Source organism: Zootoca vivipara, chromosome 5, assembly GCF_965207765.1.
Source record: "Zootoca vivipara chromosome 5, rZooViv2.hap1.1, whole genome shotgun sequence".
In the NCBI taxonomy this organism is placed as follows: Eukaryota; Metazoa; Chordata; class Lepidosauria; order Squamata; family Lacertidae; genus Zootoca; species Zootoca vivipara.
In genome coordinates this window covers 11,994,107-12,021,900 of record NC_142588.1, presented here as the reverse complement: position 1 = coordinate 12,021,900, position 27,794 = coordinate 11,994,107, and the positions used below count along the sequence as shown (strand labels likewise).

General features: G+C 45.3%; 1 protein-coding gene across 22 annotated transcripts in view; it reads left to right on the top strand.

Moving 5' to 3' along the window:
• The window catches only part of GBF1 (golgi brefeldin A resistant guanine nucleotide exchange factor 1), a 90,682-nt gene that overhangs the window by 50,546 nt on the left and 12,342 nt on the right, over nucleotides 1–27,794 (top strand). For 6 of the 22 annotated variants that reach the window (XM_088670084.1, XM_035137349.3, XM_088670081.1 and 3 more), the window contains 24 exons: nucleotides 344–561; nucleotides 948–1,116; nucleotides 1,313–1,524; nucleotides 1,702–1,800; nucleotides 2,629–2,823; nucleotides 3,619–3,805; nucleotides 4,193–4,318; nucleotides 5,279–5,367; nucleotides 7,231–7,433; nucleotides 8,326–8,449; nucleotides 9,190–9,315; nucleotides 10,706–10,788; nucleotides 11,139–11,375; nucleotides 11,879–11,972; nucleotides 12,931–13,107; nucleotides 14,708–14,772; nucleotides 15,443–15,566; nucleotides 16,549–16,620; nucleotides 17,550–17,644; nucleotides 17,969–18,122; nucleotides 18,557–18,779; nucleotides 19,147–19,301; nucleotides 19,768–20,014; nucleotides 20,526–20,716. In XM_088670084.1, coding sequence (XP_088526210.1) covers nucleotides 344–561; nucleotides 948–1,116; nucleotides 1,313–1,524; nucleotides 1,702–1,800; nucleotides 2,629–2,823; nucleotides 3,619–3,805; nucleotides 4,193–4,318; nucleotides 5,279–5,367; nucleotides 7,231–7,433; nucleotides 8,326–8,449; nucleotides 9,190–9,315; nucleotides 10,706–10,788; nucleotides 11,139–11,375; nucleotides 11,879–11,972; nucleotides 12,931–13,107; nucleotides 14,708–14,772; nucleotides 15,443–15,566; nucleotides 16,549–16,620; nucleotides 17,550–17,644; nucleotides 17,969–18,122; nucleotides 18,557–18,779; nucleotides 19,147–19,301; nucleotides 19,768–20,014; nucleotides 20,526–20,716 — 3,665 coding nt within the window. Of the gene's footprint in view, nucleotides 1–343; nucleotides 562–947; nucleotides 1,117–1,312; nucleotides 1,525–1,701; nucleotides 1,801–2,628; nucleotides 2,824–3,618; nucleotides 3,806–4,192; nucleotides 4,319–5,278; nucleotides 5,368–7,230; nucleotides 7,434–8,325; nucleotides 8,450–9,189; nucleotides 9,316–10,705; nucleotides 10,789–11,138; nucleotides 11,376–11,878; nucleotides 11,973–12,930; nucleotides 13,108–14,707; nucleotides 14,773–15,442; nucleotides 15,567–16,548; nucleotides 16,621–17,549; nucleotides 17,645–17,968; nucleotides 18,123–18,556; nucleotides 18,780–19,146; nucleotides 19,302–19,767; nucleotides 20,015–20,525; nucleotides 20,729–27,794 lie in introns of all 22 variants that reach the window. The other 16 variants (XM_035137346.3, XM_035137345.3, XM_088670078.1 and 13 more) reach the window with 7 other exon arrangements.

The following is a 27,794-nucleotide window of genomic DNA, read 5'->3' as shown; positions in this document are numbered from 1 at the left end:
ATCAAGAAAATAGCTGAGAAACTTGGGGGGGGGGGAATTATACTACAAAACATTACATACATTTTTAAAAGGGGTTTCAAGAATAATAATTTTAAATTAGCAATTCCTGAACTCATAGAATTGCACCTTGAATTGTGCCTAGAAGCCAACAGGAAGCCAATGCAGCCTAGTGGAATACACTCTGTGCAACCCATTCCAGTGAGGCAGGCCACTGTGTTCTGTGTCAGCTGAAGTAATTAGCGGCAGCCCAATGTACTGTGCATACACAAGTGGGAATGTGGCCCTGAGCTGCTTAATAATGGGTGCATAGCTACTACTTATTGCTGCTGTTTCTTATCAACAGGTGGAGTTAATTTCATTGATGTACCGTCTCCCGTCTCATCTGGAAGTTCAGAAAATGCATCTACTACAGTCAGCCCTTCCACTGACAGTGGCTTAGACAGCTCCTCTCAGATCAGCTCTAAGGAAGATCTTACGGACTTGCAGTTGGTCAACCCTTTAGGAATCAGTACATCAGTTCCTTTAACTGAGTCTAGAGCTAGAGAGCAGCTAGAGACCCAGGTATGAACTTAAGGTAGTTTGTGATAAACTGTTCATCTGGAATATAGTTTGTACAATCAGCTGACCTAAAGGAAAGTTCAGGCAACTCTGGTCTTCAGCTACTGTAGTTGGATAAGTTTGGGTTAAGAATAACATACAGTACACATTCTGACGTAGCAAAGCAATTCCACAACAGTATAAGTAGCCTAGCCTTCAAATACAGACCAGCATTTGCTGCTAATTTAGGTGTCTGATGTCTAGCTACTCAGCCAAACATTGAGGTACGTAGTCTGATTATGAAAATTGATATTATCTGAATGAATGGGGTTGCTTGTGTCAGTGAACTGCTCATGCAGCAATGATAGCTTATACTAATTTTCCTGTATTGCTAATTTGTGTGACTAAAGAATGAATGCCCCCAGGAAGAAAAGACGCAATCTGCCTCAGTGGAGTCTATCCCAGAAGTTCTGGAGGAGTGTACATCTGTAGCTGAACACTCAGACTCTGCTTCTGTTCATGACATGGACTATGTCAATCCCCGGGGAGTGAGGTTTACCCAGTCCTCTCAGAAAGAAGGTGAGTGCTTTGAAATAAAAGCAAGTTTCATTTGCTTCTATCCATCCCACTCATTGAAGAGGAGGGGAAATACCTAGCATTTGTCTTTATCAGATTTTTTTTTGTGTGTAAAAAATCTCTTGAGCTTATTGGAGAGAGGTTTGCTCAGAAGTGCTATAATTGTGACCTTTCTACTTATACTCCCTCCCCATTCCAGGTACAGCTTTAGTACCCTATGGGTTGCCCTGTATCCGGGAACTACTCCGCTTCCTCATCTCTCTCACTAACCCACATGATCGCCACAACTCAGAAGTGATGATCCACATGGGGTTGCAGCTGCTCACTGTTGCCCTGGAATTGACCTCTGTTGCAAACTGTCCATCTCTCCTAGGACTGGTGAAAGAAGAATTATGTAGATATCTCTTTCAAGTGAGTTTTGGACTTATCGTAGTCTTATGCCTATTAGGCAATATCTGCAGGGATATAGGCCTTGTGTTAGTGTGGTCCAGAAGAAACATTTATATTGCAATTTTGGTTTGCTTTTCAAATAGAGGGAAAATGAATATCTCTCCACTAACAATCTTTCAACTTCTAATTCTTTCCTAGTTACTGAACGTGGAGCGACTCAATCTGTATTCAGCTTCACTTAGACTTTGCTTCCTCCTCTTTGAGAGTATGAGAGAACACCTGAAATTCCAACTGGAGGTGAGTCTTTTGAAGTGCGCCTACCTTGTATTTGGAGGAGGTAATTTAAACAGCTTTGTGGCTTTGTTCATGGATGTGTAAGAAATCCTGTCTAAGAATGTGTGTAACTGGAGGTGACCTTGTGACTTTCTGAAGATTGGAAGGTGCTGTGCCTGGGAAGACCATGCCCATTGACAGAAGTGGTGGCTGCTTGGTCTCTCTCCCTGTCATCTCCCATTGAGGCAGCACTCGGATCTATAGTTGCCTTGATTGGAATGTTGGAGTCTGAGCAGCAATCATGGCCAGATTTGCATGCTTCCCTCTCCTCCTACTGACACTACTTTAAGTTTCAAATAATCTCAACACAGCGTTGCATGTGAACCAGAAATCCTGGTTCTTTGAATTAAAGTTCTTTGAAATGGGAAGAAATGGAAGGAGAGGAGCACATAAGCCTGACTCTTTGCCTTGATTCCCTGAGGATTGGCCACAAAGCAATAGACTAGGAGTCAGTAGTCAGTGACCCATGAGCTGCAAGCCACCTTTGGCCTCTTTTCATTTGGTCCTTGGCATAATCTCATCCTGACAGTAAGGAGGGGGGAAATAGGGAAAGGGGGTGGCAGAAAGAGAAGGGCTGTTGTTTCACCACTCATTCTAGCCCTGCCATTGCTGGCATGTGACCCCAACAAGTTGCCTTCAAAGGAATGCAGCTCTCAACAGAAATATAGTTTCTCACCTTTGTGCTTATGGATGGTTTAGTTGTGCTATGTGTAAACCGGTGTCCCAAATGAAATTAAATACTCTGCCTTGTTTTGCATCCTATATACTGAACTCATCTCTTTTGTCTACCAGATGTACATAAAGAAGCTGATGGAAATTATCACAGTGGAAAACCCCAAGATGCCCTATGAGATGAAGGAGATGGCCCTGGAGGCCATAGTTCAACTCTGGAGGATTCCTAGTTTTGTCACTGAGCTGTACATAAATTACGACTGTGACTATTATTGTGCTAACCTTTTTGAAGACCTCACCAAACTGCTATCCAAGGTCCTGAAAATGAGCTACTTTACTCTTGTCTTTCCATTAGGATGGCTCAGCAAAAAATAATAATACAGATGTAACTTGATCTGAGTGTGTTTGAAGAATGAAATATCAGCCGTGTGCTGATGTGTTGGCACCTGGGGAGGTGTGGGTAACCCTCATGCAGTAGGGTATCTCTAGTCTTGCCCTCACAGGATGCAATCACCTTTGGTAGAGGGCACGAAAAAGAATTGCACAGTATCCCAGCTGGATCTCGCCCCCAAGCTACGATTAAACCATAAAAAACAGCAGGAGAACCGATCATGGGTCTCCTGCCACATCTACTTTTACCATAGGAATTCTTTCTTTAGAACAACAGACATGTTTGCTTGGAGCATTGTGAGGAACACAAAGTTTTTAGGGCTTATATCGCCAAATACGTGAGGCTCCACAGCTGATGCATTACAAGGAGCTGTAGTTGACTGACTCTCTGGTATGTGTCTACTGAAAGTTTGGTGATGGGCATTGTTCCTTCATCCTTCAAATGTTACTTGTAGGAAACATAGGTGTAAATGCAGCAAACGTGCCTTCCACCATAAAGTATAAAATCCGTTACAAAGTCTTAGTGAAGTTTTACCTTTAATGTGCAACCTGAGAGAGAACAGCTTATTTGCAGGGGAATTATTTTTTGAGGAATGGGACAATGTTAGGGAGGTTTGCGTGGATGTATAGAGCTTTGGGGCTGAACAGCTTCTGTGGGTAGTTTCCTTTGCTCAAATGATTAAATCTAATTTAATGCTTAGCTATGCCTTATTTTCCCAGAATGCCTTTCCTGTTTCTGGACAACTGTACACTACTCACCTGCTGTCCCTTGAAGCATTACTGACAGTGATAGATAGTACAGAAGCACAATGCCAAGCCAAAGTGCTCAGCAGCATCTACCAGCAGGAGAAGGAAGCACTAAAACCAAGTACAGAAACTCCCTGTAACATCAAAGAAACAACCCATAGTGAGAACCTTTTATTTGGTGCCTTCATCTTAATTTTATAGTAACATTTGTCCTTCCCGACTGTGTTCTAGACAATACTGCTATCTTTTCCCATAAATCCTCCGTCCTAGCCTTGACCTGATTGCTTCAGAACATCTTAAATGATGCCTTCTTGCTTTCTGTAGGATTTTTTCTCAACAAGGAATTAATTCATCATTTCCATTTTTTAATTTTGTGCATGAATTTGAGCTGGTCTGTGGATATTCATTCTCTGTTGAATAACATTTCCTTTCTTTGAAGGTGAATGGTTAGGTTTCTTCAAAGTGAGTAATAACTGTATCTACATAATAACACCGTGACTTTAAAACTTCGTCCTGGATAACTCTGGTTCTCTTCTTTCCCGTGTAGTTGTCGAGGGGCTGCTGACAGATGGCAAATCACCCAGTGCAGAATTGCCAGACACTAATGGCTGCTTGACAGCTAGCCACATGAAGCAGCAAGACAGTCTGAATTTGGAGTTGGGAAATAACGCAGGTAAATAATGAACATTTGTGTGCAATGGACACTTCAAATGTTGACTTATTTTTGCCATTCTGTAGCTGTACTACAGCTTGAGGTCTCTGGCACCAGTGAAGCATTGAAATGACACATGTTTCCTTTCATGTTCTACAGATGAAACTCAGATAATTAGAATATTGTCGAAAAGTGCATTTATTTCAGTAATGCAACTTACTCTTTTTTATTTTCTTTTAATTTCTTTTAATTTTTACAAATGCTTTCTTTTGGAAATTCCACAGTAATAAAACCAGTAATACAAAAATAAACAAAAATAAACATCACTATTACATTTCATTAATTACATTCCATTTATAATTGACCCGCCAAATGACAAATAATTACAATTACAACAAATAAAGGCTTGACATATCTTGCTTTGCATGTCATGCATCTATCTCATATATTGGTTTCACCTTTTAAGTTGCGTTACTTAAATAAATGCACTTTTCGACAATATTCTAATTTTCCGAGTTTCACCTGTATATATTGAGTCAGGCATTTGTAGACCACTTGGGATAAGGGTTGTTAAATGTCACTGGATCGTGTCGTATGTTACAGTAGAAGTAAGTACATGATTTAAAATATATGCTATACCTTATTCTATCCCATAATGTGTGAGGCAGCTACATGTTTACTTGCCCTTTCCCCCATTACTTGTGGTTGCCCGCATTGTTTCCACTGAATAAACAAAGTGATGGGGGAAGATAGCTACTTTCTCACGTTACATGGGAGAATATGTTTTTCTTTGTACCTCCATCTACTGTAATGTGTGAAGTAGTCCCTTGCAAGACTTGGGCTTATAGAGAAAAGCATTGATGCTGGGATGGGGTTGTGGGGTAGGGTCATGTGAAAATAAGTTGTTTTTATCTGTATATTGTAAGTAATGGGAAATGTGGGAAATGATCCAATGTGAAAATATTCTGCTTTTGTTTTTAGCAGAAAAGACCATTCCAAAGAAGCCTACTCGCTTTTCCTGCGTCCTACCCACAACACACGAATTGATAATGATTAAGAGCAAAAAGAAGGTATGGCATGTTGTTGATCTGAAAGATATGTGAGTAGGCATGACACATAAAATAAAGAACAGACTTTATCCTCAGACTTACCATTTTAAAATATAAGATATATTAGAGGAGCATGATGAGTGTTTTGACTGTCTTTTAAATACATACATACATACATACATACATACATACATACATACATACTTTTATTATTTGTACCCCACCCATCTGACTGAGTTGCCAACAAAGTATTAAAAGAACAATAAAACATCAACCAGTAAAAACTTCCCTGAGCAGGGCTGCCTTTGGATGTCTTCTAAAAGTCAAATAGTTGTTCATCTGTTTGACATCTGATGGGAGGGTGTTCCACAGGGTGGAACCTTTTTCTTTCTGAACCTGCTTTCAAATGAGGTGTTCCTGCATGAAGCTGTTGTGGTTTTGTTTTTTTGAAGTTGTTGTGTTTTGAATCTTGAATGCCAATAACCAGTAATGGAAAATTGTGTTGCGGTGACTGCTGTACCTGGTGAGATATTGCAGGAAACAGGACTTTGCCAGAGAAACAAAGAAGGATGCTGTTTTGTACATATCCATAGGAATTGGTCTTACAGTCATCAAAGTGTTGTTTCCTGTTAGTGATGGGCAGTAACCGAGGACTGACATTTATTCTGGTGCTTTAGTAAAGTTCACATAGATGTTTGTGTTTGATCTCTAGTCACACACAACCTTTTAGTTAACCCTCTCTTGGGTAGCTCCTTATGACATTATCTACTTGTATTACGTATTCCTGAGCTTCAGAAACCCAGTTTTGACAAATGTGAATAATGGTTAACGTGTATGCTCTGTGTTTATTCAACAAGTGGCCATATCCCTTTCGAAGATGAACCTTAAAAGATGAACTTGTTAAATTTTATTTATATATTGACAAGATTTGAATTGCTGTGACAACAGAGACCTGGTTGTCTTAAATTGTTTTAGGATCATCTCTTACTACTTTAGGTTTTGAAAGACTAGGGCACACCTTGTGCTGAATTATTCCCAGAGCAAAACAGTTATCATCCTGCTGCAACATTTTATGTGGATAGTGTCAGATGAAAACAATTAGACTCTTGTTTTCAACATTCGACCTCACCGTTAAATCCAAAGACAAACACCTGACATATATTTAATGATTGAACAATGCTTTGCTTAAACTATTCCCTGCGACAGTGGCATTGTCAGACCAGCTGTTGTAGGTAGTGAGTTTATAGAAGGAGGCAGCCAGATAAAGACACCATCACATAGTGTCTACTTTCCTTTTAAGGTTTTAATTTTATAACCTTTCAGATCTGACTTACTGAGATACCAGTTTTGTCTACATGGCCTGCCATTTATGTCAGTGCTTTGTTTATGGTGAGGTTTAATTGGAAGAAGGGGTTTGTTGTCTGCTATATATAGATATATTTTTGTGTGTGTGTTTCATGGAATAGAGCAAACTGGATACTCGGCGCAGAGAGTGTTGATTTCACAATCAGCAGTGTGTGGGATAGGGGGATATGCATGTGAAAATGATATGACAGAACAGGCAAAGGGAACTTAGACATATGTGCTATCCTCTTAGCCAATGAAACATTGGTTGATATTTCTAAATATTATAATTTTATCTCCCACTTTTCTATTTGAAAATACTGAAACAGGCTTTTATGACAAAGAACACATTTAAAAAGTTGCTTTTTATGAATGTGTTGCATCACAGAGGACTTTAATCAGAAGGTGAAATGCAAATCTAAAAACCTAATGGAAATAGGTTATTGAAGATATGGCACAAATTGGCTATTAGGATAATATTAACTATATAGGACTATGCAGGATGTCTTCTATTAATTATATTGTTTTGACTTTTTCCAGCTCTTGATAAGTGGTTCAGAGCAGTTCAATCAAAAGCCAAAGAAAGGGATACAGTTTCTTCAGGAGAAGAACCTCTTGGCTACCCCTATGGATAATAATGAAGTAGCAAAGTGGCTGAGAGAGAATCCTCGACTGGACAAGAAAATGATTGGAGAATTTGTGAGTGACCGGAAGAATGTAGACTTGCTGGAAAGTTTTGTGGGGTGAGTAGAAATGTTTGGATTGGTCATAAACAGGAAACCAGTTGGAAAGTCCTGGCATGGGAAAATTCACCTTCCCCAGTCTTTTGCATCTGCTGCATTCTGCACTGCATGAAACCCTTAGCTCTAACCACTATAGAGGTAGACTGTTTTTAAAGGACCTTGATATTAATAAACTTAATTACAATACATTCTGTGGTGCTGTGTTGTTGTTGTTTTAACTTCATAATTAGTGATTTTTATTTCATGATTTCTATTTTGTGTTGTACTGTAATTTAATTTAATTTAATTTAATTGTTATGGCATGGATTAAACTAACCCAGCACACTAGCAGAAATCAGTGCAAGGGCTCCTGTTAGTGCAATACTGCTTTCCCCCTTCCTCTTGTGCATCCTCTGCACCCCCCCTCCCCTCCACCGAATCCTCTCTGGAGGGTCAGGAGAATCCCCAGTGTACAGTGGGAGGATGAGGGGGCTCATTCTGTCTGACAAACAGAAATGCTTCTGCTGACATGCAGAGCACAATCTTATATTTTTGTAACCCAACTTGGAACCATTTGATAAATAAATACAAATAAAAAATGCTTACTCTCAGACAAAAGTGAGAGAGAATAGCTTTCAGCGAGAGCATCCGAGGTTGGCTGAGCCTTATGGCATGGGTGAGCTACTCTGCGGTGCAAAGCAATGCTATCCTCATCTCCTTTCCTGTACTAGGATGTTTAGCATCATTGTAGACTGTACATTAAAACAGAAAAAACCAAAGCCTAGAGAAACTGAACTCCTTACTGTCGTGATAGTCTGGAAATATTTTTTGTATTTTGACCCTTAAAGATTTTGGGGTATATGACTGCTTGCAAGCTATGTTCTTCTAACCACTTTTGCTGCTTATGTTTCAGGACTTTCGGTTTTCAAGGCTTGCGATTAGACGAAGCGCTGCGACTCTACTTAGAAGCTTTCAGGTTGCCAGGAGAGGCTCCTGTAATCCATAGGCTGTTGGAAGTCTTTACAGAACATTGGCGCGTAAGTTTTGAAATTGTCGAGAATCAACACTTCTCTAGTCTTCTCTGTGGCAGTTGGTCAGCATGGGAAGAAATTACTGATTTCAGTCAGGATGTGTTCGTTCCACCTCATAGCGCAGTGAGAGATGTTGTTGTTGTCACTAGTTTAATTCATTCTTTGCTTTTTGCAACAATGGAGCCTCAAAGCAACTTAACAACAAAAACAAAAAACCGGCAGCAAGTGACAAGCTGAAACAAAAGTGAATGTATGTAACAAGAAAGTCTGGGGTGATGGACTATACAGTACTGAAATGGTGAAGTTAACTGCCAAATTAAGAGGGCATAATGACAAAGTGTTTAAGGAAGAATGGAGACCACTGATGGTTTTTCTATTAAATTATCACCCATATATGAAGTCACGGGCAGATTTGAAATATAAGCAGTGGATTACTGAAAGATTTAATGGTAGCAGGGTTTAGATAATAAAAATATATGTGTTATAAAAGAGCTAATAAAAAGAAGTAAAAAACAAACATCAGGAAAGGAGAGGTGGGAAGTCAAGAAGAAACTTCAGATGTTAAAAGAAATGTATATAATGATAAATGCTTTGAAATGTTTTTGGAGACTTAATAAAAAATAATATGAAAAAGTATGGGGCAACATAACACTTGCCATCCAGATGCTAGAAATGGCATGAATAGGAAGTAAGTGTTGCATTTAGATTGTAATGTGTCCAATTTGTATTGTCATTTTACATTTCAGAAATCGAATGGGTCTCCGTTTGCCAATAGTGATGCTTGTTTTGCCCTTGCCTATGCAGTTATCATGCTGAATACTGACCAACACAATCATAATGTTCGCAAGCAGAGTGTACCTATGACTCTAGAGGTGAGCTCTGATGTCTTCTCACACCTTGCATATCTAGACGTTTTTGCTGGCTTTCACATCACTGAGGTCTATTCTTTCTCGACCACCACTGTTGCTCTTCTTTCTTTCTTTTTGACTTGTAGTATTTTAAGACATAATAGTAAAATAGTCCTCCAGTAGCCTTTCAGAAGGCATTTTGTTGCTGTACAGGTAAAGGTAAAGGGACCCCTGACCATTAGGTCCAGTCATGACAGACTCTGGGGTTGCGGTGCTCATCTCGCGTTATTGGCTGAGGGATCCGGCGTACAGCTTCCAGGTCATGTGGCCAGCATGACAAAGCTGCTTCTGGCGAACCAGAGCAGCACACGGAAACACCGTTTACCTTCCCGCTGTAGCAGTACTTATTTATCTACTTGCACTTTTATGTGCTTTTGAACTGCTAGGTTTGCAGGAGCTGGGACCGAGCAACGGGAGCTCACCCTGTTGTGGGGATTCGAACCAGCAACCTTCTGATTGGCAAGCCCTAGGCTCTGTGGTTTAAGCCACAGCGCCACCTGCATCCCTGCTGTACAAGTACATCATACTAAAACTTGCCTGCAAATTGCCAACAGTCAAATATATTGACAACTGATAATTCAAGTGTACATAAAAGATGCTCTCACCCCCTATATACCCACAATGTGCTGTGTTTTGCACATAGCTGTCAACCTCTGGATTTGAAGATAAGGAATCCTATGGTGCTGTCAATTCCTGGATATGAAAGTGAGGGCACTGAATAAGGGAATTTCCCACAAAAAAGGGGAAAGTTAACAGCACTGGTTTTGCAGGAGAGATTTTGCAGATATCATCCTGCCAAGAGAAAGTTGGCTTGGGATTTTAGTGTAGTAGCAGCTACCCTCTGGAATTCCCTCTCATTGTACTGTATAAGGGACAGGCACCTTCCCTGTTGTATTTCGGTGCCTGTTAATGACATTCCTCTTTCAATAAGCTTTCTAAGTGGAGATCTTTGTTCCAGTTTGTTTCTGCATTGGATTTGGATGGATTTCATGTATGTGTGTTGTTGTTTTTCGAACAGTTTTTGCATATACATACCGGTAATTGCTTTTCTTTAGATCAGGCATAGGCAAACTCAGCCCTCCAGATGTTATGGGACTACAATTCCCATAATCCCCGACCACTGGTCCTGTTAGCTAGGGATCATGGGAGTTGCTTTAGATTGTTTTTCTTTCTGCAACTTGTTTTATATATACTTTATTACGTTGTAAATTGATTTGGGATACTTCATAGGAAGCAATTTGTTAGTGACATTTTGTGCGCCAGCACCTAGCAACATGTTAAAATAATTGTAATATCTGTTTCGAGGCGGCGATCACAACGTAATATTCTGCTTTCTGTTGCTACTGCTTAACAGGAATTCCGAAAAAATCTGAAAGGGGTAAATGGAGGCAAAGACTTTGAGCAGGACATGCTGGAGGACATGTACCATGCCATCAAGTAAGTGTTTTGGCGTTTCCCCTTGGAGAGGGAGGGAATTATCAGTTCCACACACACTCACTTCTGGTGTGGGGAACCTTTGGATCTTCAGATGTTCCTGAACTACTGCTCCCATTATATACTTGCTGAGGCTGATGGGAGTTGTAGTTCAGCCACATCTGGAGGGCCACAGGTTTCCCACACCTGCCCCTGGTTGATGTTAGGCCAGCCTTTTCTACCCTTCTTTTTCCACCTCATTCATCTTGTCGCAAATAAGACACGCACAGTGTATTATGTTGGGTACCAACAGTTGTGTATTGATGCAGAATGTTAATATGGAAACACAATATTTCTGTCCTAATCTTGGGTAGAAATGAAGAGATTGTGATGCCAGAGGAACAGACGGGCCTAGTAAAGGAAAACTACGTATGGAGTGTGCTGCTGCATCGTGGAGTCACTGATGAAGGAATCTTTCTGCATGTCCCACGTGGTAGCTATGATCACGACCTCTTTGCCATGACCTGGGGGCCCACTGTGGCAGCTCTGTCCTATGTTTTTGACAAGAGCCTGGATGAAACGATCATTCAGAAGGCTATCTCTGGTTTCAGGTAATGCTCTTTCACAACATCTAACAGAGACTTGTTTTGTATATATAAATTGTTTTTACCTAGATCAAAGCTTTTTGCATACAGGGAAAATAAGCTGGCACTGCCTAGTAAATGAGTGAGGCATATGCTGCTTAAGCCTATTGAATATCTATCTATTCATGGGTAGGCAAGACTGGAATATCAATTTCTGCGCAGCCATTTTTTTAAAGTGTCTACTGGCGGACAGAAATGCTTATCCTAGATGCCATTGAGCTGTTTTACCACTGTGGTTTCTGCCTCATTTAATTCACAGTTAAGTTCCATCATATCTTGAGCTTCTGAAATTTGAGTGTCATCATTAAAACATACAAACACAAAATTTGTCATTAAGGTGTTGCCAGCTAGAATTGAATTATCAAATTTGATGCAAGTTTTCCACTGAAGGGTGGTGTGAGGACCCTGGAGCTCCTACAGAAAATGTACTGTGTGCTTCCTCTTACATTGCTGTGGTTTGTCTTTTTCAGAAAATGTGCCATGATTTCCGCCCATTATGGCCTCAGCGATGTTTTTGACAACCTCATAATTTCTCTCTGCAAGTTCACAGCTCTTAGCAGTGAGGTGAGTCTACAAATGAAGGCAGATGGCGTGAGACTGGTTCTAAACGGAACCATGGTTAATACCCATCAGCTGATGGTGTGTTTAGGGGAGTTAACACCTGATTTCTGCATGGTTGAGCTGTGTGCGGGAGTTCCATCCAGCAGCCCCCCTCCCACATATCAGCTGTTGAGTGGGGGAATGGAGGATTAAATCCTGCTTTCTGCAGGGAACAACTGTATATGCCTGTTCCTCACAGCTGAACTGAATTGAACCCCTTCCCATCGGCTGACGTTTCTTGCCCTTAGGGTGTTGTCAGCTGATTGTTGGGCTTTTTTTTAATGGCCTGGTGAACCAAATTGGAACCCCTGGTGGGCCAAATTTGGCCCACAGAATGGAGGTTCCCCATTCTGGGAGTGACTTAAAAGAAATAAGGAAGGTGTTTACATGGAAGGCCGTTTCAAGCATGAAGGGCAGCTAGGGGGGAAAGCCAAAATCCTTGATGCCTTGTGAGCCACTCCATAGAGAAAGTTTCTTACTTCTAGCACAGCAATTGGGAACATCCTGCTTCACATCTCTTAACATTCATCCTGGGATGATCATAGAGAATTGATAGTCCAATAAAGGTGAATGCTCTGCTCAAGTTACAATGGAATCAGATCACCTTGATTTACATAAGTGATAGACCATCTGTGAAATTGACAATCGTAAAGGAAGCCTGACAGGAAGCCATCCTGGAGCAGGTTGTGTGCTTATGGAGGTGAACTTCCTGAACTGAAGATTTCAGTTTGTCTTAAGAGCTGTTCCACATAAAGCACATTACAGTAGACAATCTGTGAAATTACAGAAGCATGAATTATGGTTCAAAGTCCTCCAAGAAGGGTCTCGGCTAGCGTTGATGATGTTCCACTGAATGGCCTGACTGGTTTGTGGTGAGCTTCTCCCCACCCACCCCTGACTTCTTTTGCCATTTCTCCTGCAGTCCATTGAGAATCTGCCTACAGTTTTTGGAAGCAATCCCAAAGCTCATATTGCGGCAAAGACTGTGTTCCACTTGGCTCATCGCCATGGTGACATTTTGCGAGAGGGCTGGAAAAACATCATGGAGGCCATGCTACAACTTTTCAGAGCAGAGTTGTTGCCAAAGACCATGGTGGAGGTAAATTGATGGCAGATGCCAGGCTAATTGGGTTGAGAGCGTATGGGACATATATGGGTTGTTGAAACAATAATAGGGTGAAATAAAGGATAGAAATATCTTTAAAACTTTATTATCAGTAATAGACTGATGAGGGGTTATAGTTCAGTAGTAGCGCATTCCTGACATCTCAGGATGAATAAAGAATGCTTGATAGTAGGGCTTAGGAAAGACTAAGTGGTCCTACTTGGGATAAGCAGTTCCATGTGCTCACTAATCTCTGTTCTTAAGTGCTGCACTATTGGCATGTAGCACCTGTATAGAACCAAAATAATTTCTTGTTAATGCTAGAGATGTAACAGAGATGATATAGATGTTATATGCATGTGGATTTGATTACTGGAGAGATAGGTAAAGGTAAAAGGACCCCTGACCATTAGGTTCAGTCGTGACCAACTCTGGGGTTGCGGCACTCATCTCGCGTTATTGGCCAAGGGAGCCGGCGTACAGCTTCCAGGTCATGTGGCCAGCATGACAAAGCCGCTTCTGGCGAACCAGAGCAGCACACAGAAACGCCGTTTACCTTCCGCCGTTTACCTATTTATCTACTTGCACTTTGATGTGCTTTCAAACTGCTAGGTTGGCAGGAGCAGGCACCGAGCGACGGGAGCTTACCCCGTCGTGGGGATTCGAAATGCCGACCTTCTGATTGGCAAGCCTTAGGCTCTGTGGTTTAACCCACAGCGCCACCCGCATCATCACTGGAGAGATAACAGTACACAATTAATTTTTTTTTGTTTGGATGGTAGAAGTGGTCTAGAGCAGAATCTTGCTGGGCCAGAACTTCTAAATCGAGAATATTTTAAAAATTGGACTATGTGATATGGGGGAAAGCACAAAATAGGACAGGCAGAGGCAAACTTGGCCCTCCAGATGTTTTGGGACTACAACTCGCATCATCCCTAGCTAACAGGACCAGTGTTCAGGCATGATGGGAATTGTAGTCTCAAAACATCTGGAGGGCTGAGTTTGCCTATGCCTGAAATGGGACACACTATTTGAAAACATGTGACTAATAAGCCTTAAAACATGTAACTGATAAATCCTTAGACTTGTAACCAATTTATGCTACTAAAATTGCCTAACATTCTGGAACTCTCATTCCTGTTAAAGAAACTGCCACGTGTCCCTTCTCCTTCCTCTTTGTTCACTCTATAGACAGTGCAATAGCCATTAAGGCCCATAAATAGGCAAATAGTGCCTTCCCTAGAACTGGTGATGATTCATGGTAGGGTAGACATTTCTTGTAGGAGACCAGAAATAGAAAGGTTCTTTAATTCAAAGTACCCAAAGTTAATCAAGCAGCATGGGAGTTAATTAACATCACCTAAAGTGTGCAGTATCTTTGAATAGTAATCAGAATTGATTTAGCTCAGTTCCAAGAGGCGCTGCTTTCCAAGGGGCAATCCTTTTACCTACAGTGGCCCATAGTTTGTTGTGCTAAACAGGGATGCTCCAATGAGAGTGTTAATTTGAGAAGGAAAACAGAGTTGTGAACCCAAAGGACCAAATTAAACTCTTGGTTTGGGTAATACACATGATATATTGGCTTAATTTCCAGGTTGAAGACTTTGTAGATCCCAATGGCAAGATCTCTCTGCAACGTGAGGAGACACCTTCCAACCGGTGAGTAATCTGGAGAGTGTTTACACATTGGCAGGCAAATATGCTCTTCTGTTGCCAGGTATAAGCTACCAGGTGCTAGAGAACACAAGTAGGATTTGTAACAAAATATTGTAATATGGCATGCTCCTGTTCCACCAGCCAGCCAGCACAGTCATGCCCTATTTCGGGATACTGTACTCTATTCTATCGTTCGTCCGTCCCCCCCCTTCAGATTTTCCCTTAATAGTCCAGTCATTATTTCCCCTAAGTCGTCTTGTACCTCTTTGTTGAGTGTGGATGGTGCTGTTTGACTACAGTCAGTTAGCATTTGGTGCCCTCGAGCATGCACAATCCTCATTGGGCTGTTTCTTTTGTTGGGGAAGTCTTCCACTACTTGGTTCTCCTGCATGAAGATTCCCCCTCCCCCACTTCTGCAAACTTTGAGGGTTACCAGGAATCTTGTGTGTGTTGGTGTTGTCGTATTGGCTACATAAGCACAGGCACTTTCCCCCGAAGAACAGAAGTGGAGTAGGACAGGTGTGATCCCACAACAAAATGGAGTGCTTCTGCATAGGTGGTGCAGTTTTGGCAACATAAGCATAGGCACTCAAAATCTTGAATTGTTATGTACAGTAGATATAAGATATATCAGTATGCCCTTGACATGACCGAATGTACTTTTTTCTTCTAGTGGTGAGTCCACAATGCTGAGTTTCGTTAGTTGGTTGACACTCAGTGGCACAGAGCAATCTGGTATGAGGGGACCATCTACGGAGAACCAGGAGGCAAAGAGAATGGCCCTGGAGTGTATAAAGGTAATTCATGGTCAACAAGCTGGGAGGGCACATATACAGGAGGGCAGTGGGCTCTGTCTGCCCACCTGCCAGAACTGCACTTAGACAGCTCTTGTTTGAACAGGCTCTCTTCTCATAGCACATGATGAGAATTGGGGGCTTAAATGCAACTTCTGTGTCCCCACATAGTTAGCATAATGTAAGTTTATCTGGGGCAGTGCCTTCTCTCCAAGGAAGCATTTATTTATTATAGCGGCTGGAGCTGTATCCTGTTCTCCCTCCAAAGAGCCGAAAGTTGTAGTTAGGCTGAGAGATTATAGCTTGCTCAAAGTTACTTGGCTGAGTTTTGTTCCCATGCCCAGCCCTGGTTTCAGACTGATGGGTGTGATTCTATAGGAATAAACGCCCCATTTTTCTCCCCACTCACAGTGGGTACAGTCCCTCTGGTTGCCACATGCCCTTCAGGGTCCTCTGGGGAGGCTTTTTTATGTTTATGCCCTTCATGACAAAAAAAGTCATTCTGCCATTTAGACATACAGTAAAAGGGACTCCCTGCTGCCCTTTGTGAGCTGTGGGTGTTTCCCCCTCTCCTATTTGTCAGTATTGTGATTCACGGCAGATAGAAAAACCCAAAGAGGATGGCTTGCTTAAAGTTCTGATGCCTCAACACTGAACTAGGGTACTGTTGGTCAGTGTGATTATATATATATATATATATATATATATATATATATATATGCTTTATTGAGCCATTAAAAAAATAGGTTTGGTGCATCTCAACTTGAGTGTCCTTTTATGTCTTAATTTCCATAAAAAGAGGTGCTGGGTTCAAATCAGAGGCCCTTCCCCTTAACTGGTGGGGGGGACTTGGTGGCAGGGCAGTTAATTATGGATCTGGTCAAAGACACTTCCTCCTCCTTTTTTGTACTTCGTAAGTTCTAGGGACCGTTAGGCCTTGTTTTCTTCCTAATGCACATCCTTTTTTTCACTTTCTCCTCTATAGCAATGTGACCCAGAGAAGTTGATAACTGAAAGCAAGTTTCTGCAACTGGAGTCCCTGCAGGAGCTAATGAAGGTGAGGGTGAATAAGTGTCCCATATAGGTTTGATGTATATGAACTGCATGGGTATAATCTTGAACTGTGTGCTCAAGTCAACAGGGAGTCATCTTGCCCAAACACCATGGAAGTATTGCATGCTGTGTTGGCACACATTGCCCACAGGAGACTTGGCCAGTTCCGTTCCTGAGTTGGAGGTTTCCATGTGAGACTAATGAGCCAGAGGCTCATCCATTGCAGAGGTCTCTGAACATGCCCCTTCTCTAGGTTGTTTTACAGCGTTGCTCCAAACAATTGGGTTTCATTTTTTTTTAATTTTTTTTTGTAACTTGGATAATTTGAATCATTCATTGTGAATTTGGATTATTTTTAATTATTTTCCCACCTCCTTTTTTCCTATTGCATTTGTTCAGCATAATTATTTTCCCTGGACTTTTCTGGCATTTTTGCAGCTCTACTATTAAAAGTTCTTTTTTTAAAATGTCTGCTGCTTTGGAAATTCTAAGGTGGGGGACTGCAGAAGGGGGTGGGATTCCAAAAAAGCAACCAAATTTTCTTCCTTTCATACAAGTCTAGTGTATCATGCTGAATAGTGAAGTCCAGTTGTTTGGATTGGCACCGTAAGTAAAACTTAAGGGCAGCTGACAGATAAAAAAGACCCAGTTGGCCATTCTCCTTAGTTCTGTAGCCATTGCTTTGGCTTTGCATTCCCAGAGATATAAATCCATTAGAACAGGAACCAATGGTCCTGCTACTTCACAGCAGCAGTGCATCAAAGGATGTATGTACACAGTGTTATGCCTACATGAACTTCCTTGCTTTTTCATTTCCATTGCTGCTGCAAGAAGTCCTTGAGGAGAGATCGAACATATGTGGACTTCTGTTGTGGGGAATTTTCATTCCATATCATTCTCTAAATATGTCTGGGTATTATTTGCTTGCTTCAGGCTCTCATCTCTGTGACTCCTGATGAGGAAACTTATGATGAGGAGGACTGTGCTTTCTGCTTGGAGATGCTTCTGAGGATTGTGCTGGAGAACAGGTGAGTCATATAGATGCACCATCAGAGGCATTCCAGCTTTGAACTGTTCTTTTTATGATCATCCATGGAGTTGCTTTATGTATAGATTTATATTGAACTCATACACTACCTTAGCTTTCTTTGTATTCTTACAGTACTGGTCAGGGAACATATTCTCTTATTCTTGCCACACCTATTTAGTTGTGGGCTTGAGGGACCTGACTTCCCTCTTGTTGTGAATCTGAATATAAAAGTATTTGCACATGCCAACTGGGTTGCAGGTCTTCTGAAGCTGTCCTTGCATGTGTCTTGTTGTCATAATGTCCTCTCTCCCTCTTTCTCTAGGGACCGTGTAGCCTTTGTATGGCAGGCAGTGCGAGACCACCTCTACCACTTGTGTGTTAATGCTGTGGAGTATTGCTTCCTAGTTGAGAGAGCAGTGGTGGGGCTGTTGCGGCTGGCAATCCGTCTTTTGCGCAGAGAGGAGATCAGTGCCCAGGTAAAGGGGGACTTTATGGAGTGGTCTGCTCTTATTGTTGGACCTCTTGTTCATTGTATCTCTGAAATGATGACTTTCTTCCTTGAGTTTTGTGGCTGAAGCACAGAATACCCATCATTCCCTCTATTTCTAAAGTTTAGAGGTGAATACTAGTCCTTACATAACTAAAACATGACAGCCTTGTGCAAGTGGGAGGAAGCAGCCCAGGAGAGTTCCAGGTTTGCATAAGGACTTTTTTTCCCTAATGAAAATGTCAGGAGCACACACACAGACAGCTCCAATACCTAAACAGCTCCAGTTTATCCTCCTGTGTTGATAAAGGACCTTTCACATAATGCAGACGGTGGTCGAGGAGTGAAAGCAAAATGCAAGAGTGAAGCTGATGTAGAGATAGCTTGACACTCTAGTCCTCACCCTTGCTTCTCTCTGAGCAGGTGCTGCTCTCCTTGCGTATCTTGCTCATGATGAAGCCCAGCATGCTGAACAGGGCCAGTCATCAGATTGCATATGGTCTTCATGAGCTTCTCAAGACCAATGCTGCCAACATCCATTCTGGAGATGACTGGTACACACTCTTTAGCCTCCTGGAGTGCATCGGATCAGGGGTGAAACCACCCCCAGCCCTGCAGGCTACAGCAAGAGCAGAGAATGACACAGGTAAGATTTGTCCATGGCAGTGGCCCTTTCTGTTGGTTAGGATAGGAGTGAGCAGTGAGGTGGCCAAATTTGCTGATGATACTAAATTGTTCAGCATCGTTAAAACAAAAAATAGATTATAGAAGCTCCAAAAGGACCTCTTCAAACTGAGTGAATGGGTGGTAAAATGCCAAATGCAACTGAATGTAAACAGGTGTAAAATGATGCATGTTAGGGCCAAAAAAAAAAAAATTACTTCTTTCACATATATGCTGATGGGCTCTGAACTGGCAGTGACATACACAGTTGCCACTAGCACAGCTCTTTGCTGCCATGAAATTGGTATTACCTTGCATCTTTTGTCTCACTCCGTTTTGCTTATTTAAAGGGGCTCAGTCAGACAGTGAGATCTATCACCCAAATGAAGCCAGCCTAGATCGTGGCTACACTTCTGATTCAGAGGTGTATGCAGATCACAGCAAGCAAGGCAAAATGCATCGTTCGGTGACTGATGTGGATGTGATGAACAGCGGCTGGCTTGTGGTAAGTAGTACCAAGGGCTTCCACATGCTTTATGCATATTTTCGTTGAGGCAACAGGCTGTAGAGAAAGCCCAAACAGATTTGAGGTTAGCACTGCCTCAAGGCTCCTATTTCTGAGTCTGGAAACAGTCTTGTTTGCATTGCTAGTCTCTGGCAACACTTTCACCCAGATTCCAGGGTAAGACAAGTACAACCGTATAGTTCTGTCCAAAGAGTGCAAAAACAGGCCTTCAAACATAGATTTTTCTGCCAAGTGAATTGAGTGAACTGGCCCAAATCCAACTGTCTCCATAGGGATCTGGCTATTTATGAAAAGGCAACATTCTAAGAAAGCAGGAGCCCAGAGACTTGGAACTGCACATCAGGTGGTTATTGGAAGTTAGTACAGGCAATGCAGCCCGTTCTCTTGGCTGTAGAGAGGGCTGACGGTTGCCCTATTGGACTCAAACATACTTTTCATTTCACAGGTTGGGAAGGATGACCTTGACAGCCCAAAGGCCATGGCTGGACTCTCCAAACTGGGCAGTTCACCCTTGGTGAATCAGTACAGCCTGACTGTGGGGATGGACCTGGGCCCACACAATACCAAGTCACTCATGAAGTGTGTTGAGTCCTTGTCTTTCATTGTGCGAGATGCTGCCCATGTCACACCTGAAAACTTTGAGCTCTGTGTCAAAACTATCCGCATCTTTGTAGAGGCCAGTCTAAATGGAGGTGAGGCCATAACTTTTCTGTAACCTGTGTATTTGGCTGTGGGGCTCCAGGTTATATCTATATCAAATTAAGGGAGCAATCTACACCCATTAGGCGAGGGTTGTTGTTTTTTTTAAGGAAGACAGATCAACTAGACATGCTGTCATGGGCTGGCTGAACACAGAGGGATGATGGGAGGCACCAGCTAGGGAACCCACAAGGGGTGAAGGCTCAGAGCTCAGGGATTGGTGGTGGAACGACAATGAGTCGAGGGAGGGAGAGTGAGAAGCCTGGGGAGGGGGGAGGTGTCAGAAGCTGTAGAGGTAACATATCCTGTTAGTGTTGCCAAGGACAGGTATGTTCTTTTAAGAATGACGTAGAACTTAGCATCCCACCAGAAATGCTGGAGTTTTAATGTATCACGCCTGGGGATCCCTGAGCTGAGAGTTTCAGGTTGTTTATTTAGCATTAGAATTAGGCACGAGGTGTTCCCGGAGATCCGCAACCTAGAGAAATTTTTCTTTTTTCTTAGGGTGCAAGTCCCAGGAAAAGCGAGGGAAGAGCCACAAGTATGACCCCAAATCAACCCGTTTCAAGAAGAAAGCAAAGGAGAGTTCTCTGAGGCACTTGAGGGCATCTAGCCAGCATCAGCACCGCTCAGCCAGTGATGAGGATGATGAGGATGAGAGCATCCCTGCCAGTTACCACACTGTGTCTTTACAGGTTAGTCAGGACGTAAGTATAGCCTGGATTTCTTCCTTGTCTTTCCCTGCGGTTATCCTGGTTGCAGTAGCTTTGGGTCAACCTAGGTGTGGCATTATTCATATTCTTTGGCCTTGCATGACTGGTTTTATTTTCAGAGTACAGTGGTACCTCAGGTTAAGAACTTAATTCATTCTGGAGGTCCGTTATTAACTTGAAACTGTTCTTAACCTGAGGTACCACTTTAGCTAATGGGGCCTCCCACTGCTGCTGCGCCGCCGCCACACGATTTCTGTTCTCACCCTGAAGCAATGTTCTCACCCTGAAGCAATGTTCTTAATTCAAGGTAGGATTTCTGGGTTAGTGGAGTCTGTAACCTGAAGCGTCTGTAACCTGAAGTGTCTGTAACCCGAGGTACCACTGTAGTGTGGGAAATAGCTGAGGTGGCAACGGTTGGCAAGGAGAGAGTGAATTGGATCGGGACCATGGCTCAAGGGATGAAGGACTTTAATTTGATATTCCCACTGTGGTCCTGATGCAAATCAAGGAAGACCCATGTCCGTTACTCACCATGGAAGGAAAACATCCATTGGTGTCAATAGAAACTTTCCTCCCATTGCAAATAGCAGGAGCAGTGGAAGGGGCTAATTCTATTTGGGAACACCATGGGAGCAAAGGTTGAAGCCCCACTTCACCACAGTTCCTGTACAATTTCCCCGCCACCAGCCAGCTATTGTAAAACACACATCAGCCAGCCACACAAGGCCAAACAGCATGAATAACATCACATCTAGTTTGATCCTTAGTGATGCAGCATCTGCAGGGAGTTTCCCTATATTTTGTTTGATACTATAAAATACCGTGTTTCCCCTTTTTTAAGACGTAGTCATTATATAAGCCATAGCAGGATTTCTAAGCAATTGCGCGATACAAGCCATACCCCGAAAATAAGACATACTGATAGACCCTTCACCCACTAGCAATAACCCCCCTCCCGCCAGCCAACTCCCCCCTTAAAAATCTCTCCCCATTTTGCTGTCGCTCCACAGACATGTATTTCCCTTAAAAGCTTGTAAAAATGTACCGAACAGCCGTAGCTGCTGGCTGCCGAAGCCTTGTGATTTCCCTTCCCCGTTTCTGAGAGCATTTTTTAAATAAAAAGATCCAAAAATAATTTTTTTAGCCAACTTGGTGAAGGGGAGAAAAGTGGGGTGGGGAGGAGATGAAGGCACGAGGAAGAAAAGAGTGGCGATTGAAGAATGCAAAGGCTGTTTTCCCTTTTAGGGAGAGACCTCCGTGCGCGCGTCTGTCTCTCTCCCCCCCCTGCGTCTCTCTCTCTCTCTCTCTCTCTCTCTCTCTCTCTCTCTCTCTCTCTCTCACACACACACACACACACACACACAGCCCACCTCTCGCTTCCCCCCACCTTCCCCTAAATTCCCTTCCATTCAATGCACGTTGATTTCCTCTTAACGGGAATCTCCCGTGTCTGATTGTTGTCTCATTGCTTTTACCGGGCATAAAGCAGCCTTTTAAAAATCCTGCTGCAGTTTTCTTTCTACCTTATGCTGCTTGGTTGTCTGTGGAGCTGCCCCTTTAAGGATTTGTAAGTAGTCTGGATCGCAGTCCTTGCCTTGGGGACTTTTTTTTATTTATTAAGGACTTTTTCCTTCGCTGTTTGCGAGCTGCTAAAAGGAGCTGCTAAACGCTGCTTTACACAAAAGTTAAACTGCCGGTCCTAACAACACGTGCTTCCTCACCTCGCTGGCTCAATTGCTTCTCAATTGCTACCTGTGAGGGACAGGGGATATCGCGAAGTCCCTCCCCTCCTAAGTTCAAGCCAATCCCCGAGCACAGGGGGAAGCAGAGAGAGTTCCGATTCCAGTGGGGAAGCAGGAAGTCGTGTCCGAGGCTCAGGCAAGGTAGAGGAGCCAGGGTCCCAGGTGGGACAGGAAGGGGCGAATAAGGGCGGGAGACCCATCCCCCCAACTCCGGAATTACGCAGAAAGAGGAGGGGAAAGAGGATGGGTCTGCCAAAGCTTTTGTGTTGGAGAAAGACGCGCCAAAAGCCATTAGGAGGTTCTGAAACCGACTGACCACATCACTCCGTGTAAATAGCAATGACTTGAGCACTGTAAATACGCAGCACCAATAAAAGAATAAAATGCAGAGCTGCGTAGCGTCGTTACTCTGAAGTAGTCCACTCCGGCCACTGTGACAGCAACCTCCTAATCCTTTTTGGGCTACTTTGGAGTTGCCGGGATGAGCGTGTCAGAGGCGGAGCAATGGCGGCAGATCGCGGAGCAAGCACAGCAAGAACTGCAGCAGCTGTCGCTGCAGGCGCAGGGGGAATTGAAGGCAGCTAAAGAGGAGACAAAGAAGGTCCAGGACGACCGGCTACAACTTGCGGAACAGGTGAGAGCGCTTCAGGAAAAAGAGCAGCAATTAAGGGCGGTGGCGGTAGACCTCCAAAACAAGCTGGATGCAGAGAAAAACAAGGCGGGAGGGGCACCCCAAGTCCAAGTGCTGCCAGGAAGAAGAGCCGGGACCCTAGTAAGCAAGTTCAATGGAGACCCGAGGGAATTTCAGGGCTTTGAGACTGAGATTGTGTATGCTCTTGAGCTGCACCACGATGAGTTCCCTGATGATGAGCACAGAGTAGCGTTTATTGTGGAGCACCTTACCGGGGCAGCCAGGGAGTGGCTAAGACCGTTAATTGCAACAAGGAATCCTTGCATGAAGAATGTCAAACTATTTCTAGAAGGTTTGAAAACGATGTATTCGTCCGATAGTCATATGGACCAGACTAAGGAGGAACTTCATAATTTACGCCAAGGAAATATGACAGTTCGCGCGTATTGGGCGAAATTCACCATGCTGGTGCACAGATTGGGGTGGGAACTAGAGTCGCCCCCAATGCAAGCGGCGTTCTACTTGGGGTTGCATGAGGAGGTGAAGGATGAGCTCTCGAGAGGTCCAAAGCCCAGTAATATGGATCAGCTGAGCAAAGCGGCTCTGGCGGTGGGGGTGAGACAGGAATCCCGGTGGAGCGACAAGCAAGCAACGCGCGCAAAGCGGGCTTGGTTCCCACGGTCGCAGGAGAAGCCACTCCCCCAACAACCCTTTCAAGCCACGCCTGGGGCCAGTCAGGACCAGGAACCCATGCAGATTGATAGCGCGCGCGCGCGCGGGCTTTTCAAACCCCAGCGGCGCCAAGACGCAAGGAGGGAAGGGGTGGGAATTGCTTTCTCTGCAACTCCCCCCAGCATCTCGTCAGAGACTGCCCACATCGCAGGGAGTGGCAAGGAAAGGCGGGAACGGTTGTGCCCTCCCCCACTGACGCAGCACCACAGCAGGGAAACGGGAAAGCCTGGCTGCAGGAGACAAGGGGCGGCAGCCAGGCACAGTCAGCAGACAACAGCCCCAGCCCACCCCTCCCAGAGCAGGAGTGGTTCTAGAAGTGACGCTCACGCTTCCAAATGGCTATCCCCTGACAGTCCTCGCCCTAATTGACAGTGGGGCGTCAGCGAACTTCTTCTCGAGAAACTTTGCAGAAGAGCACCAGATCCAGCTTCTGCAGCTGGATTTTCCTCTGCACGTGGCAACCATTGACGGCAGAGAGCTGCTGGGGGGGGCCATCACTCATCAAACCCCCCCCATGAGAATGACGGTTGGAAGGCAATCAGAGACACTGGCATTCAACGTCACCACCATCTCAGACCCCCCCATCGTTTTGGGCATGAGCTGGCTGGCGCGCCACGACCCCTCCATCAGTTGGCACCAGAGATGCATCACGTTTGGGTCGGACTTTTGCCTGGAACATTGCATGCAGCACCAACCAGGGGAGGGGCCCCCGATAGCCACGGCGGCCACCATGCACGTCAAAGGGGGTGAAGCGATACCCAAGCCGTACTGGGACCTGCAGGAGGTCTTCAGCGAAGCGGAGTCCGACCACCTACCCCCACACAGGCCTTTTGACTGCCAGATCAACCTGGTGCCAGGGGCAACTATACCCCCAGCCAAGCTGTACGCCATGTCAGACCAGGAACTGGAGGATCTGCGCGCTTTCATCGACAAGAACCTCAAGCGGGGGTTCATCAGAGAAAGCAAGGCAGCAGGGGGCAGCCCGGTCTTCTGGGTGGACAAGAAAGACACGCAACAGCGCCGTCTTGTGGTGGATTTTAGACGCCTGAATTCAGTGACAGAGCCAGTGGCTTTCCCCATGCCCAGAGTGGATGATCTCCTGACAGCGGCACGCAGGGGCAAGATTTTCACCAAGCTAGACCTGAGGGGGGCGTACAACTTGATCAGGATCCGGGAGGGCGATGAGTGGAAAACCACGATGTTCACGCCTCTGGGCTCTTTTGAATATCTGGTGATGCCCTTCGGGTTGCAAGGGGGCTCAGCATGCTTCCAGGCCTTCATGCACCACGTCCTGGGGTCCCTCCTCTTCAGGAAATGCTTGGTCTTCCTGGATGACATCCTTATTTACTCCAACGACCCAGTGCAGCACGTGAAGGATGTCAGGGAGGTGTTGCAGCGCCTGAAGGAGAACCACCTGTATGTGAAGCTGGAGAAGTGCAAGTTTCACACCAAGGAGGTGGACTTCCTGGGCTACAAGCTGTCAGACAAGGGGCTGGCGATGGACAAGGACAAGGTGCAGACCATCCTGGACTGGCACAGCCCCAGGACGCGCAAAGATGCCCAACGCCTACTAGGCTTCGCCAACTTCTACAGGAAGTTCATCAAGAACTTCTCTCGCGTTACGGCTCCCATCACTGACTGCCTGAGAGGCAAGCAGAAGTTCAGGTGGACACCAGAGGCGCAAGCAGCGTTCGAAAGCCTCAAGAGGGTGTTCGCCTCAGACCAGAACCTGTTCCACGTGGTTCAGGACGCGCCCCTACGCGTGGAAACAGATGCTTCTGATAGAGCTGTGGGCGCCATTTTGTTGCAACTGGACGCCAACAGAGAGTGGAGACCCTGTGCCTTCTTCTCCAGGAAATTGACTCAGCCAGAGCGAAACTACACAGTGTTTGATCGGGAACTTCTGGCGATCCACGCTGCGTTCCAGCACTGGAGACACTTCCTGGTGGGCGCCAAGCACCCCATCCAGGTGTGCACAGACCACAAGAACCTGGAGTTCTGGAGAACTGCCAGGGTGCTCAACCAGCGGCAGATACGGTGGGCAGAGTTCTTCTCGAACTTCAACTTCTCCATACACTACATCCCGGGAGAGCAGAATGTCAGGGCGGATGCCCTCTCCCGCAAGCCAGAGTACATGGAGGAGGAGGCGCCACCGGCACCCAGGCACATTTTCCCCCCGTCAGCATGGTCCTGCGGAGCAGCACTGGTGGGCGAGGCAGAACTCACAGCACTGACGGCAGCGGATGAATTTGCCAACCGCATCTTCAGAGAACTGAGAGGGGGGGGGAGCAGGCAAAAGACTTTACAGCACGCAGGGGGCTGCTTTTCTACAAGGGTGCACTGTACCTGCCCACCACCCAGCTTAGACGTACGGTCCTCAAGCAGATGCACGACAACCCAACGGCGGGTCATTTTGGGAGGGACAAAACCACTCACCTAGTCATGAGACACTTCTGGTGGCCAGGGGTGCGGGAAGATGTTCGAGACTATGTAAGGGGCTGTGACACCTGCCAGCGGGCAAAGGTGGTCAGAGCAGCGCCACCGGGATTGCTGGAGCCCTTAGCCACGCCACACAGGCCGTGGGAAGTGGTGTCCATGGACTTCATCACAGACCTGCCTTCTTCCAGGGGCAAGACCGCAGTGTTGGTGGTGGTGGACCTCATGTCCAAAATGTGCCATTTTATACCGTGTGCCAGGGCGGTCTCTGCAGAAGAGACAGCCAAACTGTTTGTGGATCACGTATTCAGACTGCATGGATTACCCTTAAGGGTTATTTCGGATCGTGGCCGCCAATTTGTTTCCAGGTTCTGGCGGCGGCTCATGAACCTCCTGCAGGTGGAGGTCAGCTTGTCGACGGCTAGACACCCGCAGACCAATGGACAGGCGGAGAGGGTCAACGCCATTCTGCAGCAGTACCTGAGATGTTACGTCAGCCAGAGGCAAACGGACTGGGTGGATCGCCTGCCACTGGCAGAATTTGCCTACAACAATGCGGTGCACGTCTCCACAGGGGTGTCGCCCTTTAAGGCCAATTACGGGCGCGACCTCAGATCTTTCCCTGAGAGGGAGGGGGAGGAGGAGGAGGAGGGCCCACAGGCTGAGGATTGGGCAGAGGAACTGGAGACGGTGCACCAGCAGCTCAGAGAACACTTGGAGAGAGCCAAGGAAGCGTACAAGAAGGGGGCAGATCGCCACAGGCGACCGGGGGAGGTCATTAGGGTGGGGGACAAAGTTTGGTTGTCCTCGGAGGGCCTTCCCATCAGAGGGCGATGCAAAAAGCTGGCGCCCAGAAGGTTGGGCCCCTTCACGGTCACGCAACAGGTCAACCCGGTGGCATACAGGCTGGCACTGCCAGAGGACATGAGGGTGCACCCAGTGTTTCATAGATCGCTGCTGTCGCCGTACAGGGAAAGCAGCAGGCTCCGAGACAGCGAACAAACCCCTGAGGGAGGGGGGGAGAGGGAAGGCAGGGAGCAACTCAATGAGGCCACAGCCATCCTGGATTCAAGGTGGGGGGTGGGGGGACTGGAGTACCTCATGGCATGGGAGGATGCTCCACCGTCCCAGAATGAATGGGTCCCAGCCACTCAGATACAGGAGGAATTCCTGGTAGAAGAATTTCACGCCCTCTTTCCCCATAGACCCAAGCCCTGGCACATGGAAAGGGAGGGGGAGGGGGAGGAAGCACGGGAGAGCAGTTCACCATGGCGCTGGGAAGCGGAGTTTGAGGAACCAGAGGATGAGGTATGGGTGTCACCGAGATCCACCCAGTCAGAGGAAGGAGCAGATTGGCAGAACATTTTTACCCCCACCAGCTCCGACGCCACAGACTTTTTGGGATTCCCGTCCTCCCAGGCGGAAGGGGGGGGCTTGCAGGACTGGGGGGAGGTGTTCACACCAACGGGCTCGGAAAGCACTGAGTTCTTAGGCTTCCAGTCGTCACCGACACCTGGGG